The 17,158-nt window shown below is 30.2% G+C and overlaps 1 protein-coding gene across 1 annotated transcript; it reads right to left on the minus strand.

Moving 5' to 3' along the window:
* Nucleotides 1-1,919: 1,919 nt before the first annotated feature.
* LOC112637589 (cytochrome P450 6a2-like) lies at nt 1,920-14,659 on the minus strand. The gene is made up of 6 exons (XM_025407635.1): nt 14,578-14,659; nt 12,855-13,233; nt 12,072-12,597; nt 11,667-11,885; nt 2,300-2,551; nt 1,920-2,182 (listed from the first exon to the last, which is right to left on the minus strand). Exons 2-6 carry the CDS (start codon nt 13,191-13,193, stop codon nt 2,010-2,012), a joined length of 1,509 nt encoding a protein of 502 aa, XP_025263420.1. The 5' UTR covers nt 13,194-13,233; nt 14,578-14,659; the 3' UTR covers nt 1,920-2,009.
* Nucleotides 14,660-17,158: the final 2,499 nt, after the last annotated feature.

Below are 17,158 nucleotides of genomic sequence, written 5' to 3' on the forward strand. Positions count from 1 at the left end.
ACTAATTTTTATTATTTGGACAACGATGACAATGATTTTAGCATTTGAGATGTTCGAGAGTCAATTTTATTTATCATCCAGATCTCTTTTTCTTCTACATATTTTTTTTTGAAAATATATTTAAAAAATCCAACACATATATGTAGAAAGTTTAAATATATTGCAAATATTAAATTGAATTGAATAGAAAATTGAATTTCATAATATATTGTATTTTAAACTGTATCATCAACTGACTCGTAATTTTCTTATTCTAGAAGATAGAGAAATGAAATAAGTTTAGAAATATCGTTTAGCTTACTTTATCTAGAAAAATTATATATGTCTAATTATATGTGTCTTGTGATTTCATTCATAAAAATCAATATTTTATCATTATTCTCAAAATATTTTTATATAATGTAAGAAAACGTTAAATATGTGTCGAGATCATGCAAATAATTTATTCAATTTCTTCTTCTTTTTTGTATGTTCTAAAACTTGATGAATAAAATTATATTGCAGTATTTTTCTTCATATTTATATGTTATCATACATTTGTAAAATTTTATCAAAATTTTTAAAGATAAGCTTCAATTAACGTAATTATTTTTTTTCTTAATAAATTAAACGTAACTATATATTTTATCTTTGATCATAATTGTTAAGCTTTTAAAGAATACCTTGGAAGTTTAATTTTAGTCATATATTTCATCAAATATATGATGTACTTAAAATTGACATACGCATATTTGATATACGCAAAATAATTGATTGAAAATAATCTCTAAAATAATCTTTAAAAATAGTATTTATATGTTACATTAACTAGCGAAAAATTTCTTATTTTAGTATTTCTTATTTCTTATTATATGTTTTAATTCAAGAAATAATTAATGAATAATTTTATAAACTTTCTTATTATTTTAATAAAAGAAATATTTTGTGTATTCAAAAATATCTTACATCAAAATTTGTCAATATTTTATACATTTACTTTATTATACATATATTTCAATTTCAATATGCAGTGTATATATGTGTATTTAACTAAAATAAAACTTAAAACTAAACAGATTATATGTATATTACTTATGTAGCAACATAACATGTTTACATGTTACATAAATTGAAAATAATTAAATCGAATTATTAATTATTACATATCACATCATAAAATATTATAATATAATAATATATAACAATATATATTAAATTGAGTGGGAAAATCTTGTATCATTTTCACAATAATTAATTACATATTAATTTAAAGAAATTGGCCAATTCGTGCAAGTACAAATATGCATGGCGAAGAGAGTTATCCTATTGCAACCTGATTAGACACATGGTGATGAGATGCTCATTAAACGTAAGCGCCGCGCGTCGCGTTTTGGTTCATATATCGAAAGAGCATGTCGAATCGAGAAAATTGAATCCAAGAATATTAAATGCATCCAGCCATTTCAACGACATTAAGCTATAACATTTTATTTGGCTCACTCTATATATTTACAGGATATATTACCACTCACAATTAAAATTTTAATAACATATTTCAAAAACTAGAAGACAAAAATTCTAATATAAAAATGTTGAGGTTACAAAAGTTTTTGAGTTATAAGCGATCAAAGTTTGACCAAAGCGATCAAATAATCGCATAGAATTCGCGCGCACAGATTCGTAATTATATTTAAACGTGCAATCAACTGTATAGTAGAAATCAATACTATCTAATATGAAAAAATCAATAATAAATGATCGGTGTAAATCGGTTGGCAAACTTTAATCGCTAATAACTCAAAAATTATTGCAGTCTCTGCATATTTGTATTAGAAATTTTGTTTTAAGTTTTGTTCAAAAATGTATTATTAAAATTTCGATTACAAATGATAATAGACGAATAATAATAATAGACGAATAATAATAATAGACGAATAAGAATAATAATTGTAGTTATTATTATTTTAATTTATAGATATTTCTTCATCTTATTTCATCTGTGCTTCTGGAGAATAGTATTAAAGCTTAAACTAAGTCCGATTAATTTTAGTTATCCTCAAATGTATTCCATGCTTTGGTGCTAACACAGGTGCTTTGGGATCAATTATGTAGGGTATTTGCGTTTTATCACAGACCTCAACTTTATAATTTTGTACTATCCTTACAAGACCAATCTTTGTTTGATAAATGGCAAAACGAGCACCTGAAAATAGAAAATTATTATTATAAGAAAAGTTTCTCGATTAAAATATTGTTACATGTAAATTAAAACAAACAAAACTTGAAGGAAATGTATTTAAATCTACGTGTTTTATTTTACCAATGCAATTCCTTGGTCCATCACCAAAAGGTAAATAATGCATCGGATGTCTAGCTTGCACTGCTTCGTCATTAAATCTTTCTGGATCAAAAACATCTGGCTTCGGATAAATATCCGGATCTCGATGAATCGCGAACATCGGAATCCATATCATTTGGTCTTTTGGTATATTAAATGTAGTATTATTAAAAGTATAACTTGACATCGATTTTCTTGAAAGATGTGTCCCTGTCGGATATTTTCGTAGAGTCTCTGCATATATTAAGAATAATGTAAGAAAGAATTATTTGAAAAGTTATTTGTCAAATATAAATTATAATTAAATATACTCAAAATTTCTACTCAAACAGCATCAAATCGACTGTTAGTTGACTATCAATCGGCAGAAAAAGTTTAAAGTCGACTTCAAAGTCAGACTAAATGTTAATTTGTAGACTGTGTTTCAATATTCACTGCTAGTATTGAAAATCTATAGTATACGTCATATAAACAATAGATTTTCAGTACTGGTAATAAATATTGGAATGCCATAGTCGACTAACAGCCGACAAATGATTCGATTATAGTCAACTGACTTAGTTAATCAACTGAGTCAGTTAATAAGTCGACTTCGATCGATTTTATGATGATTATAAGTCAAATTTCAATCAATTTGATGTTATCTATATAATTCGCGCGTAACATTTCTTAAACATCTCTGCAATATTCCATTTGATATATTAGCATTATTACAGAAATATCTCACGACAATTTCTGCAATGTTTCAATATCTGTAATTATTTCAAATGCAATCTTATTTTAAGATTTCACTAATATCTTGGTAATATTATTAAAATATTACATTTTTCGTTTCTATTCGAGAAACTGTAATTACAATCTTATAATTAAATTTATTTCTCAAATATTCTAGAACCGCAAGGACATTTCGTTTGTACACTTTGTTTTTACTCAATTTTTCTAATATTATCTCTAATACAACTCGTCATCGATCTTTGATTGGCTACCGAAATTGAATGATCGAAATTCGAGATGTTTTTATATCGGTTATGATTGGTGCGCGAGAAGATACATGATATTTTCGAATTATTTATTGTCTGGCAAATTTTCGCCGCGTATATACCGCAATACGAACGGAATGCTTGTATACGAACCGCCGCTGCTTGTTGAGATTTCGAGTTCGCTCAATTCGGCGATTTCGTGCACTTTAAACTGTTTTATTACAATAATTATGTCTCCGATTATTCCGTCTTATCCTTCGTTATCGACAAAAAAAAATATCTTTAGTGTAATCGTGTGAATCTAAGGCGAAGCTATAGTTTCTGATACATGAGTACCTTCGAAATTGATAAAAATATATAAATACATTTGCAATAAGAATACTTTAATATATGCAATAAATAGATTATTTCTTATTTATCTGTTTAATTTAAAATAATTTATTGAATTTTCTGAATTCCAACGGATCCAGATTATTAAAAATATTACCCAGGTAACACATGGACGTTTTATATACGTTTCTTAAACGTATCCAATATTTTTTAACCGTAAAGCATTAATACGAAACATTCCTATAGAAACGCTTTTAAAATCAAAGTTAAGGAAGTGTATTTTTCACGTTTCTATAGATAAAATAAAATCTAGTTTTTATTAATTTCAAATTAATTTTAAACTATATATACATATGTACCTACATATACATACACATACATACATATATACATACATACATACATACATATATATACATATATATATATCGACTGTTTTAATTAGTAATATTAATTTATCTACTTCGTATAAAATTAAAAATTTTATTTATATTTACATATTATTTATATTTACATGCATATTAGAATAGGAATTTTAAATAGATAATGATTTATTTTACATCTTTAATATATAATGAACAGATCATTTTCGTTTATTCGCCGGACATATCCGACTTATAAATTCCATTTAATATCTGAAATTCCTCTATTGAGATTGTATTAGAAATTAAATCGAAGTGATACTTTCAATTTCATCTGTCGTCTTTTGCAAGCTTTATATAATCCCCATGACTAAAACTTAAGTACGGAAAAAAATAGCGCACTGTAGCAATAAACAAACGAACTAGTGATTACTGATTTTGCGATAGAATTTTACTTTCACTAACTATAATTAATAAGATATAAGATAAGTAACAAAAAATAAGCGTTTCTATTATAGATCAATGAAATACTAATTCTTAGTGATCTTATTCATATATTTGTAATAAATAGAAATTAATATAGTTTTCATAATTATATATATATATATATATATATATATGTATATATATATATATATATATATACTATATACTATATAATTATTATGAAACTTATATTAATTTCTATTACAAATATATGAATAAGATCACTAAGAATTAGTATTTCATTCATCTCTACACTGAAAAAATTGTATTCCTAACTTAAGAATGTGCCACTTATCTTTAGAATATATATCACTAAAATAAGCGCCAAGAAAATCCTCTTAAGTTAAGAGGAAAATCTTCTAAAGAGATATTCTTAATACACAGAGAAAAATATTTCTTTGGATTTAATACATTTTGTTGAAGTCAAATAAGTTTAATTATTGGTCTAAAAGTTTTTTTCCGCCTAATTTTAAATAATCTTTTAATATTCTGAATCCCAACAAGGAATCCAGATTAAATAAATTATTTTAAATTCAGCTTGAAATTAAACTGATAAACAATGATGTCAAAGAGGATGCGGCTCACATGCATATAGAGAACTTATGTGTGAGAGAAGCGTCCTCTCTTTCGCACCACTGCTAAGGGAAAAATATACTTTAGTTCTTACGTTAATACAAGTCCTTTATATACACTTCATGATAAATTGATTGAATACGAGAAAAATTAAGAGTGCTGTGTTAAGAGCGCCGCGTAGCGGCAAATGAAGAAACATGTCGCGCACACGAAAATCGGGTTGTGATGTAGAAGTCGTAAATTAAGAATTCTTATTCATTATTCTTATTCATTAAGAATATATTCTTATTCATTAAGAATATATTCTTATTCATTAAGAATATATTCTTATTTATTAAGAACATTTATTAAGAGGACTTATAAAGTATACATTTCAAGAATACAATTTTTTCGATGTAGTAGAAACGCTTATTTTTTGTTACTTTATCTTATATCTTATTAATTATAGTCAGTGAACGTAAAATTCTACCGCAAAATCAGTAATTGCTAGTTCGTTTGTTTATCGCTACAGTGCGCTATTTTTTTCATACTTAAGTTTTAGTCATGAGGATTATATAAAGCTTGTCGCAAAAAACGATAGATAAAATTAGAAGTATCACTTCGATTTAATTTCTAATACAATCTCAATAGAGGAATTTCAGATATTAAATCGATTTTATAAGTCGGATATGTCCGGTGAATAAACGAAAATGATCTGTTCATTATACAGGGTGTCCGTCGATTTTCGACCAAAATGAAATAAATAAGTAGATTGGCTCGAATTAAGAAAGAATAACCTGTATTGTTTTGGGATTGTCGCAATAATTAACGAAATATTAAATAAAAAAGATCGGCCAATCTGCGTGAGTAAAAGCGCGCGGCGACGAGAGTCGTCCCACCGTAATCCGATAATACGAGCGCGGCGAAGCGGTGGGCGGGTCGATTTCCGAGACATGATGGTGGTTTGCGATATATAGCAATACCGCGCCGAAAAATGACCCGTACCCCCTTTTCGTGGCGAGAAAATGATGCGCTATCATTTCCACACCACCTTGCGGTAGATAGCATGGTGCGCTTTTTTTATAGTGGTTTCTCCCATAGGCCTATTCCACTCTCAATTTAAAAATTATTCAAAATGCCATTTACTATACGCTGAATATATCGTAAATGTAAAAAATTAATGGACAGTACCTTTACAAAAATTGATTCGTGGTTGAAAATCCCTCGATAAAATGTATTGCACACGTTGATAATATGATACGATGATAAAATTCTTCAAGAATCCTTTCTTCATCTCGTACACGAAGACGCACTGCTGGACCGGTTATCCCGATATTATGCACGACAGTCAGTTTCACATAATTATTGCACAACACGTAAAATTGTACGGCCACTTGGTTTTCGTGCACGCCCGAGAAATGATTCCATGTAAATTGCGGCCGCACGATAAGTATTTTCTCCCGCTAGTCCGTATGCCACAATCATATCCGTATATTCCTGCAGAGTACACTTCATTTTCTCTGTTAATTTACTACGCAAACACAAGATTTTTATTAAAACGTCTTAGCTCTCGCACGCTATTACCAGACTGCGTACGCCAGCAGCACGCAACTACAGCTGACAGCTGAGCGGACATGCGAGTGTAAGCGTACGTGTGAGTTCGACGCCTGCGCACTATGATTGCACTTGTGTTTGCGTAGTAAATTAACAGAGAAAATGAAGTGTACTCTGCAGGAATATACGGATATGATTGTGGCATACGGACTAGCGGGAGAAAATACTTATCGTGCGGCCGCAATTTACATGGAATCATTTCTCGGGCGTGCACGAAAACCAAGTGGCCGTACAATTTTACGTGTTGTGCAATAATTATGTGAAACTGAGTGTCGTGCATAATATCGGGATAACCGGTCCAGCAGTGCGTCTTCGTGTACGAGATGAAGAAAGGATTCTTGAAGAATTTTATCATCGTATCACATTATCAACGGGTGCAATACATTTTATCGAGGGATTTTCAACTACGAATCAATTTTTGTAAAGGTACTGTCCATTAATTTTTTACATTTACGATATATTCAGTGTATAGTAAATGTCAGAATTTTGAATAATTTTTAAATTGAGAGTGGAATAGGCTTATGGGGGAAACCACTATAAAAAAAGCGCACCATGCTATCTACCGCAAGGTGGTGTGGAAATGATAGCGCATCATTTTCTCGCCACGAAAAGGGGGGACGGGTCATTTTTCGGCGCGGTATTGCTATATATCGCAAACCACCATCATGTCTCGGAAATCGACCCGCCCATCGCTTCGCCGCGCTCGTAGTATCGGATTACGGTGGGACGACTCTCGTCGCCGCGCGCTTTTACTCACGCAGATTGGCCGATCTTTTTTATTTAATATTTCGTTAATTATTGCGACAATCCCAAAACAATACAGGTTATTCCTTCTTAATTCGAGCCAATCTACTTATTTATTTCATTTTGGTCGAAAATCGACGGACACCCTGTATATTAAAGATGTAAAATAAATCATTATCTATTTAACATTCATGTTCTAATATGCATGTAGATATAAGTAAAATTTTTAATTTTATACGAAGTAGATATATTAATATTACTAATTAAAACAGTCAATATTACTAATCTTTTTAGTAAACTACTATTGATTTATAGTGCTATAATAACTTATAATTACATATCAACTATATATCAGTAACTCTGTTTACTGTTTTCAGTGATAGTATACTGGTTCATTTTTAGAGTGTGTATGAATGCATTATTTTATTAGTTCCAGAAAAAAACATTTAACGAATAAAGAAAAAAATGTATTTTAAACGTATTTTAAACATTTTTTAAACGTTTTTTTTTATTCTAGAGAGAGAAAGGGAGAGAGAGAGAGAGAATGAGAATGTATGTATTCGCATATGTGTGTATGTAACGATTTGCTGATCGCAGCGGGTGCCCCGCGTAAGCATCCGCGTCTGACAGTAAATCGCGCCAACCTTGCCCGCCTTATGTATCCGACTTGTCATAAGTTAATTATTTCCTTTAATAATTCAAAAATTAAACGTCAAACGAAATTTTGCCAAAGGAAAAATCGTCTTACAAGTGACTCAATAATGTGTTTTTTCACGCACAATAGGGTTATTTTGAATCACCCTATATATACACACAGACAAATATACTCATTCATACACACACATACACATACGCATATGAGATTATATATGCAGTATATATATATATATATATATATATATTGTGTATATATATATATATATATATATATATATATATATATGTATATGTACTAGAACTGTGAATTAATTTTGAGGGATTTACAATAGATGGCGTAACTTATGCCATATCGCATCGGACACTTCTATAACTATATTCATGTCAAAGCTCTGTCATTATGCTTTACTTTTTATTATGTGTCATTTTGCTGAAGTGTAAACAACATATTTTTTCTCAGCTCCGAAGATGTCGAATTACGAGCCAACAAAACACCATTTGCGGGAAGTTTTACTTTTCCTGTTTAATTCAAAGAAAAGTGCTGCTGAAAGTCACTGAGTGCTGTTGGAAACTTACGGTGAACATACTCCATCGATAAAAACATGTGAGTATTGGTTTTGACGTTTTAGAAGTGGTGATTTCGATATAGTTGACAAAGAATGCCCTGATTAATCGAAAAAGTTCGAAGATGAGGAAATAGAAGCATTACTCGACCAAGATTCATGTCAAACGCAAGATGAACTTGCTGAATCGTTGAATGTTGATCGCACAACAGTTTCCAAACGTTTAAATGCACTCGGTATGATTCAAAAGCAAGGAAATTGGGTGCCAATTCATACGAATTGAAGCCGAGAGATGTTGAACAGACCTTCAAATGACTCTCCCATGTCAAATCATTACCACTATCTGATGGACCCCTTCTAGCAATACAACTTTTGTCTGAAACATTTCTTTCTAAGGTGCATAGTTTATGAAATATTAGACCGGTCCGGGACTTTCGAGACATCCTGTATATGAATAGATGATCAGGTCAAAATTTATAAAATATCACCCCCGGTCATACTGGCGCCATCCATTTGCGCGCAATCGAACTCGATCCGAAATGTAATGCCGTCCTGTTTTTCGAAATTAGCCAGGATTCTCGTGATCGCGTAAGAATACATGGTCCTGGCCAATTAGAAACTCGAAACATCACGCGATTTGACGTGCCAAAATAGGATAGACTCAAATCGGATCATCCAATGCGCAATCGATTCCATATTATCGGGAGAAAGGCTCTCTTCCGCTAAATAATTGCGGAGTCATTGCTGAGTCATGACTGAGTTCTTATCAGAATTATTGCGGAATCCTTGTAAGAGTCTTTGTTCGATCACTGAAAGTTCAAGTCTTAGTAATCGAGAGCGAATCGGAAGTGGAAAATCGAGAATTTCCTAAGTGCCTTGGAAGTGAGACGTTAAAATCGCGAGTACATAAACTGACGAGTCATTGTATCAAGTATCGCGAAGAATCAGTTTCGAACTCAGTTCACCTAATCGATTCCGTATCACACGTGAACATTCTGAGTGCCGGGATTCATCGGAGCGCCTCCAAACTAAGTGAGAGGTGGAGCCTCTTTCTCATTGAGCCTCCGCTCATTCGTGTGCTCGTGAAATAAAGCCGTCTCGCTCGCTCTCACGCGAACCGTGAAATAGTGCGGTCTCGCTTAATCTCGCAGACAGCCGTTAGAGCGTTGTCTCTCTCAATCTCACACGTGCAACCGTGAAAAGTGCGGTCTCGCTCAATCTCGCGGACAGCTGATAGAGGCGCTGTCTCGCTCGCTCTCGCGCGAACCGTGTAATTGTGCGCTCTCGCTCAATCTCCCGAACAGCTGATCAAACGCTGTGTCACTAATTAAAGTGAACAATTGTATCGTGCGATCTCGCATAATCTTGTATAGCGTCCAACGCGCTCAAACTATTAGAAAGAGCGTTTCGCGTCCCGCGAACGTTCATGAACATTGTAAATTTATCTTGTTACAGTGCAATAAAACGAACAGTAATTCTCTCAACATTACTGTGACACATCAAAAGAAGCAAAGTGTATTTTACTCAACCCTATTACTCACACCTCGCGAAATCATATATACGTCAAGCTCACGATATCCACACGGGTGTGTACCGGCAAAACAAAATCGCAATTCAAAAGTGCGATCCCGAACAATAATTATATATAATTAGATATAAATTTTTTTTCTCGCGCTATTGATATTATATTGGCACTGAAAATCAATAAGATATTTTTCTTTTATTAAATTTTTGATAATTATGCATAAAAAGGCCCCACCTTCGCGCAAATGTGTCATTAAGATGTTGTCAGAGTCATATCTCTAATTAATATAATATAATATAATATATTCTAAAGGTTTCAGCCCTCGGTCGTTATTTATTAAAGAGTTATTAACAAAAGAATTTTACAATTTTAATGCTTTTTATCGCCGAAAATATTGATTTGAAACAAAAAATTTTAAGCAAAAAATAAAGCCGCTGAAAAACTCTAGAAAAAAAGGATATATGCATTTTTTCATAAACCTGCTATTCTAGCTATTATACGAAAAATTAATAATTTTAAATACATTTAATACAATTTAAATTTATTTAGAATTTAGTACAATTGAATGCAATTAAAAAATGTATGTGTACACACCCACACACACAGGCACGCGCGCGCGCGCGGGGGATGCAAGGAGGGCAAGGTGGACCTCACTTTACAACTTACAGCATATATCCATTGTGATTGACCTCTTTGCAATGTGTCCTATACCGGCGGGGTGACTGCGGGAGGGGGACCAAAGGCCCCCCTTGCATCCCCACGCGCGTATGTGTGTGTGTGTGTGTGTAAACATACATTTTTTAATTGCACATACATTTTTAAATTGTACTAAATTCTAAATAAATTTAAATTGTATTAAATGTATTTAAAATTATTAATTTTTTGTAAAACATCGAAAATAGTAGGTTTATGAAGAAAATGCATATAACCTTCTTTGTAGAGTTTTTCAGCAGCTATATTTTTTGCTTAAAATTTTTACACAAAAATTTGTGATATTTTTTAATTGTGTTAAATTGTAATATATTCTATATAAATTTAAATTGTTTTTCTTTTTTTATTTAATTTACTATTTTATGCGTTTTTCCTCGACTTGCGAGTTCAACCTCTATTTTTAAATTTCATATTCGTGTTCAGGAGGTAAAAATACGTAGAAATAGGATATTCTTACTCAATTCAATCTTTATTTCATATAGGTAGGTTTTCCGAAGTTTATCTTATTTTTATATTTATGTTTATCCTTTTTCAGCATATATCTCCAAAACTATTTGAGTCTGACCTTTATAAATTACTCGGGAAAATTTCCCTTATAACATATTTAAAAATGAATGAAAACCAATGAACAAATAATGTAGAATCTTTATGTCAATATTTCTCACATTTAATTGTTAATAACTTTTGACTAAAGAACGACCGCCGGCTAAAACCTTCAGAATGTTAATTAAAGATAACATCTTTACATTATACGTCAATAACACTTTTGTACGAAAGTGAGCCCTTTTTATGTTTAATTACTAATTTTTTTTTTTAATGACGTACCTTTGAAAACTTTATCCAAATAATTCATTTTTTTTATTTTCTCATACGTTAAATTGTTACCATGCTTAACATACTCTTGAATTTCCTCACGTAGCATGTCTTGTATTTGTTGATTTAATGCTAATTCATAAAGTGCATGGCTGATGACCGACGATGAAGTTTCAAAACCGGCAGCGAAAAATACGAACACTTGAGAAGTTATTAAGCCATCGGTCATCTCTGAAATGTAATATATTTTTTTTTTACTATTAGTTTTAACTTTCATCGAATATTAACAATTATGAAAAAGATATTTATTAATTAACAATTAATATATAGTGAGTTTACAAATTTATATTAATATTTTTGTTTAAAAAGATCTTGCATCACATAAAATTTTCATAATACTAAATAACCGTTACTTACCGATATCGCCCATTTTATCTGGATTCTTTTTCAATTCGCGCAGAGCATCAATGATATCATGTCTAATGATATTATTGGTTTCTCTATAATTCATTGTATCCATGACAAGGCGTGTGAAAAATTGGGTAACCTCCGTTTGTGGTATCATATAACTGAATATTTTGTAAAGTTGTGGCATGTATCGTCTTATGTTCAACCGTAAATTATTTTTCCAGGTTGGCATGAAGAGCATTTTTCCAATCTTACGAAATTCACTGTTTTCATCTGATAGAGCATTCATTTCGATGCCGAATGCACAAGTACCGATTACATCGGTCGTATATTTTGCCGCTACCTCGCGACATTCTATAGGTTCATTTTTGCTCACTAATTTTTCTATATATTGTTCAAGATGATCAGCGCATTTCGATATTAATAAGAACATCTCTTTTAGTTTACTAGATGTAAAAACGGGCGATAAACATGTTCTTAAAGGTCGCCATTTTTTAGGCTCTAAAGCAGCAAGATGTTGTGACAGTGGGTCAACCTACGGTATAATAAAAATCATAATTATAATCAAATAAATTTATCATTTTTATTAAATTATAACAATTTGAAGATACTCACTATTTAAAACTAATATTTTTTTTCAATAATGGTTATTAGAAAATGTTAACTGGTTATTAGAAAATATCGTAATAAAATATAGTATATAAAATTATCATATTTATATAATTAGAAATACATTTACGTAATTTAAATATTATAATACTATATTATAATACAATTAATATTTGCACACACTTTTTCACTGACAGGAGGAGAATTTCCTCTGTCGGCAAACTTGGAAAAATCTTTGATAAGAACATCCTTAATTAAATCTGGATTTTTTACAATCAGAATAGGTGTCATTCCAGTAAATATTCCAATCACGGATTCATCTTTATACTTATTGTATATTTCCAGTAAATAATCACCTATAAACTTATTATTAAGTGCAATATCTTTAAAATTACCAAAAACTGGTTTCGGTTTTGGACCGCGAATACCACATGATTTCCAGAAGTCGTAGTTCGATGTAAAATAATAATAAACAGCGAGAAATGTAGTAGCAATAATGCATAGTATTTCAAAAAATCCCATTGTTCTTTAGCTACTAATCAATTATTTCAAGTGACGTTTGCTAAAAAAAATAATACTTTGTCAATAGAAAAACATCGTTTTAGAAAATTTAAAATTTAGTAAAAAATTTGATAAGCCAAATGCATATTTAATGAAATATAAGTTTATGGCAACTAATTTTTCAATCGCACTTTATCAATATTAATAGATTGCTTATAGATTTTGTAGGGACTTAAATTATATTGACGAGCCACCCGTTTTGTAACGATTTCCGATTCAAGAATATTCTATATTCGAATGTTTATATTTATAATTACTTGTGAAAAAGATTGATCCCGGCGACAAATTAATGTGTCGGTCGAGCGTTAGTTATTGAGAAATGTAACATATGAAAGATGACGAGCGTAATCAGAAGAACGTTGCGAAACTTATCGATTCATTTGCGATCTGTATTCTATTCCTCACAGAATATATATATTGTATATATATATATATATATATATATATATATATATACAGGGTGTCTGAAAACTTTTCACAGTCCCGAGGTATAAGATAGTTCTCAAATTAAGAAGGAAGGTCTTATTTTATGATATTTGCAATAATAAACAAAAAATTAATTAAAGAAGATCGGCCAATCTGCATGAATAGAAGCGCGCGGTGACGAGAGTCATCCCACTTATATTAACTAAGCTTAGCTTAGCACTAAGCTTATATTAGGCATGCGGCGAAGCGGTGTGTGGGGAAGGAGTGGTGAGTGAGATCCGGACTGTGAAATTAACTAAATAAAAAATTTCATTATTTCGTCTTAATATATTCTATTATGAAAATGAAAGAATACTGTGTTTAACAAAGTGGAAATAAAGCAGGAACGGACACGATATACATAGAACAATTTTCAAAGATAATCAATCACGCATATGGCACTCATTCTGTATGAAATTTGAGATTAAACCGTGTTTCAATATTATGCTTCAAAAATAGTAACTCGCGTATAAATTACATGTCCATATTAAAGCGACATAATAAAACCAGTAATATTTTCACTATTTTAAAATCACAAATGTGTATTTGATATTAAACTGAAGTTGTTTATCATGTGATTATGTACATACATTAATGAATAGAAACAAATTGTATCATCTTTTCAATTAATATGATATGCGAAGTCATTATCTATAAATAATTCACACTTTTTTCGTTCTCAAGTGAACGAATTCCATGGAAGATCTGATAAAATATGAAAATTGAACACATTCTCTTCTGACGAGACACAGAATAGATATTCATTTTGAAATTATTTTTCAAAATATTATTATTCGTTTAATAGTTGAAATATTCTATTTTAGGCGATTCGCAAACCTTGTGATAGCTAACATCCAAATAAACGATGAATATAACGTACTTGAATTCGCTAACGTAATTGATGGTTACAGCAACTGACACATTCGGAATTCAATAGAACAACTTGTTACTACGTGATATGAAATATTACTAGCTTGTTCAAATTTTTTATCTGTTTATAAAGCATATACGCTATTACAGATACGCGAATAAAAAAAGAGTCACGATGAATTGCAAAAACTATATCATCAAGATTTATCTCAAGTGTAAAATCAAATATGACTTCGTATATCATAATATCGAGATAGCTTAACTGATTAAATAATTGTTCTTAATAACACTGTATGTTATATGTTATATGTTATATTATACATATGTACATTGCAACGCAATTAATAAAATCAACTCTTAAGATAAATGTTAATTATATTTCGCTGATTATAAAAAATTGTCTTTGTAAAACATGAAATACAAAATACAGTATACCATTGTCAGATATATTAAACTAATTATTAACTTTTTAACTAGATTCTACATTAATGAGGTTATTCTAGATTATAACGTTTCGAGTAGATAAACTATAAAAAAATAGTTCTTTGAAAATAAATTTTACTAAATATAAATTTTTTAAAAATATAATAATGTATAGTATTACTGAGAATTACATTGTATCCATTATTTGTCAATCAAAAATATATGTTGTGTTAATTATTTTACTTTCATTTCAGACTTAATTAATACATTTTATTATATACATGTGCATGAGTTTTATCGTTTATGCCTTTAATCATTCGAAAGTTGGCTTCTGAGTTGGCAGGACTGAAACACCCTAGTAGCACAAAACATTGACAAAATATTAGTATATCTTGGCTCAATATTGGTTATATTGGAAATGTCTTGGCCAATATTTCTCAATATAAAACTAATATTGATTGCGAACAAAATGCAAGTGTTCTGCTAATATTGCAGTGCTCATGATGACCAATATTGGCTACGATATAAATGTGTTTGCCAATATGGTTGCATCCATTATAATACCAATATTGGTTATGATGTAAATGTAAATGTGTGCCAATATTGCACGTTCACACCTTATATGTGAACTTCGCGCGTCACCACTAGATGGTGAATAGGAAAACACCTACCTCGAGTGGGATTCCATCTAAAGCAGTATATTAAGGTCGCGACACACGAGTCACGACTTATCAGTCAAAAACTACGAACTATTATAGCCGCACCTCCTCTAGCTTTTGCGAGGAGCTTCAGAGCTCCATAAATTAAAAAATGTAAAATTGTAAAAATATTTGGGTATGTATAATTAGCCAATCTTAGTTAAAATGAAAATAATATATTCGTTCAATATAACGTTCAATATAATATTACAATTCAATATTGGCTCAAAATGAAATCGCGTCTACTTTGCAATATTGGACCAACATGGGAAATATTGGATATATATTGTTAGCCAATATTGCTGCAATAAAGTGTGTTACTACTAGGACAATTTTATACATAGTTGTTTTCTAGTTAACATTTATTTTCATATTTTCTCAATATATCGATAAGTTTGCTTTTCTTTAGAAAAATATCTAATGTTAATTTGCAAAAAATTATTCGTAAATTTATTAAATAAAGAATAATTGGTAATTATGCACCTTACGGACTTTATCGATTTCAATGATCTTGATATATGTTGTCAAGCTCATTCTCCTGAGTAAGTATCAAAAGGTTTTAAGTGTCGCTCACTATTTATTGAAAAATTTAATGAATATAATATGATTTTGCCGTAGCATGTACGTTCAAGGGGATCCTAAAGAGATAGTCGAACTCCGGCTCTCGATCTCGATAGTATGTACACGCTGTAATGATGGCGGATCACGAGGGTTACAAGTATGGTAGTAATTCTGTATGGAGTAATTATTCTCTTCATTTATATGTACACACTAATATGTAAATGAATACATGTGCATGAGATAATATAATTATTAAAATATTGTAGTAGAATACAATAAAATGAATATAGTACAAGATTTTAATAGAATTTCCTTGCATGTAACTTGTCTTATAACCTCTTATATTTTTCAACATATACGGAATTACATATGCATATATAATTATCACATATATCTTATGAAATATATTTTTATTTACAGTGCCTCTGTCGCCGGCATTACCGCCTTCTTATGAAATGAATGAAAATGAACTTGTACACCCGGCTGGCGTCTACCTGTAATTGTTGTGCCTGTAATGTAAACACAACAATCACGAAGTGTAAGTATATTTTAATAGAGCAAATACATTACCTTTTTTTTTATTCTTTCATAACTTTAATTATTATGAAAAAAACATTCTATGTAATTTATAATATTTAATTATAAACATTATGCTTATATTGATAATATTTTTTGATTCCGATAAAAATATAAAAAATCTATATTTTTGTTTATTGGAATAAAAAATATTATTATGAACACAATTTATAAATTACATAAAAAAATTATGCAAAATGCTTTTTTCAATAATATTTAAATTATATTATAAACTACATAAGGAAAAGACAGAGAAAAATAAAATATAAGCAAAATAAAAATAAAATATAGTAAAAGGCCATAAAGAGCCAACGCAGTTGTAAGGTGTGTTTT

The sequence above is a fragment of the Camponotus floridanus genome, unplaced genomic scaffold (genome assembly GCF_003227725.1).
Source record: "Camponotus floridanus strain SB8 unplaced genomic scaffold, Cflo_v7.5 scaffold181, whole genome shotgun sequence".
Classification (NCBI taxonomy): Eukaryota; Metazoa; Arthropoda; class Insecta; order Hymenoptera; family Formicidae; genus Camponotus; species Camponotus floridanus.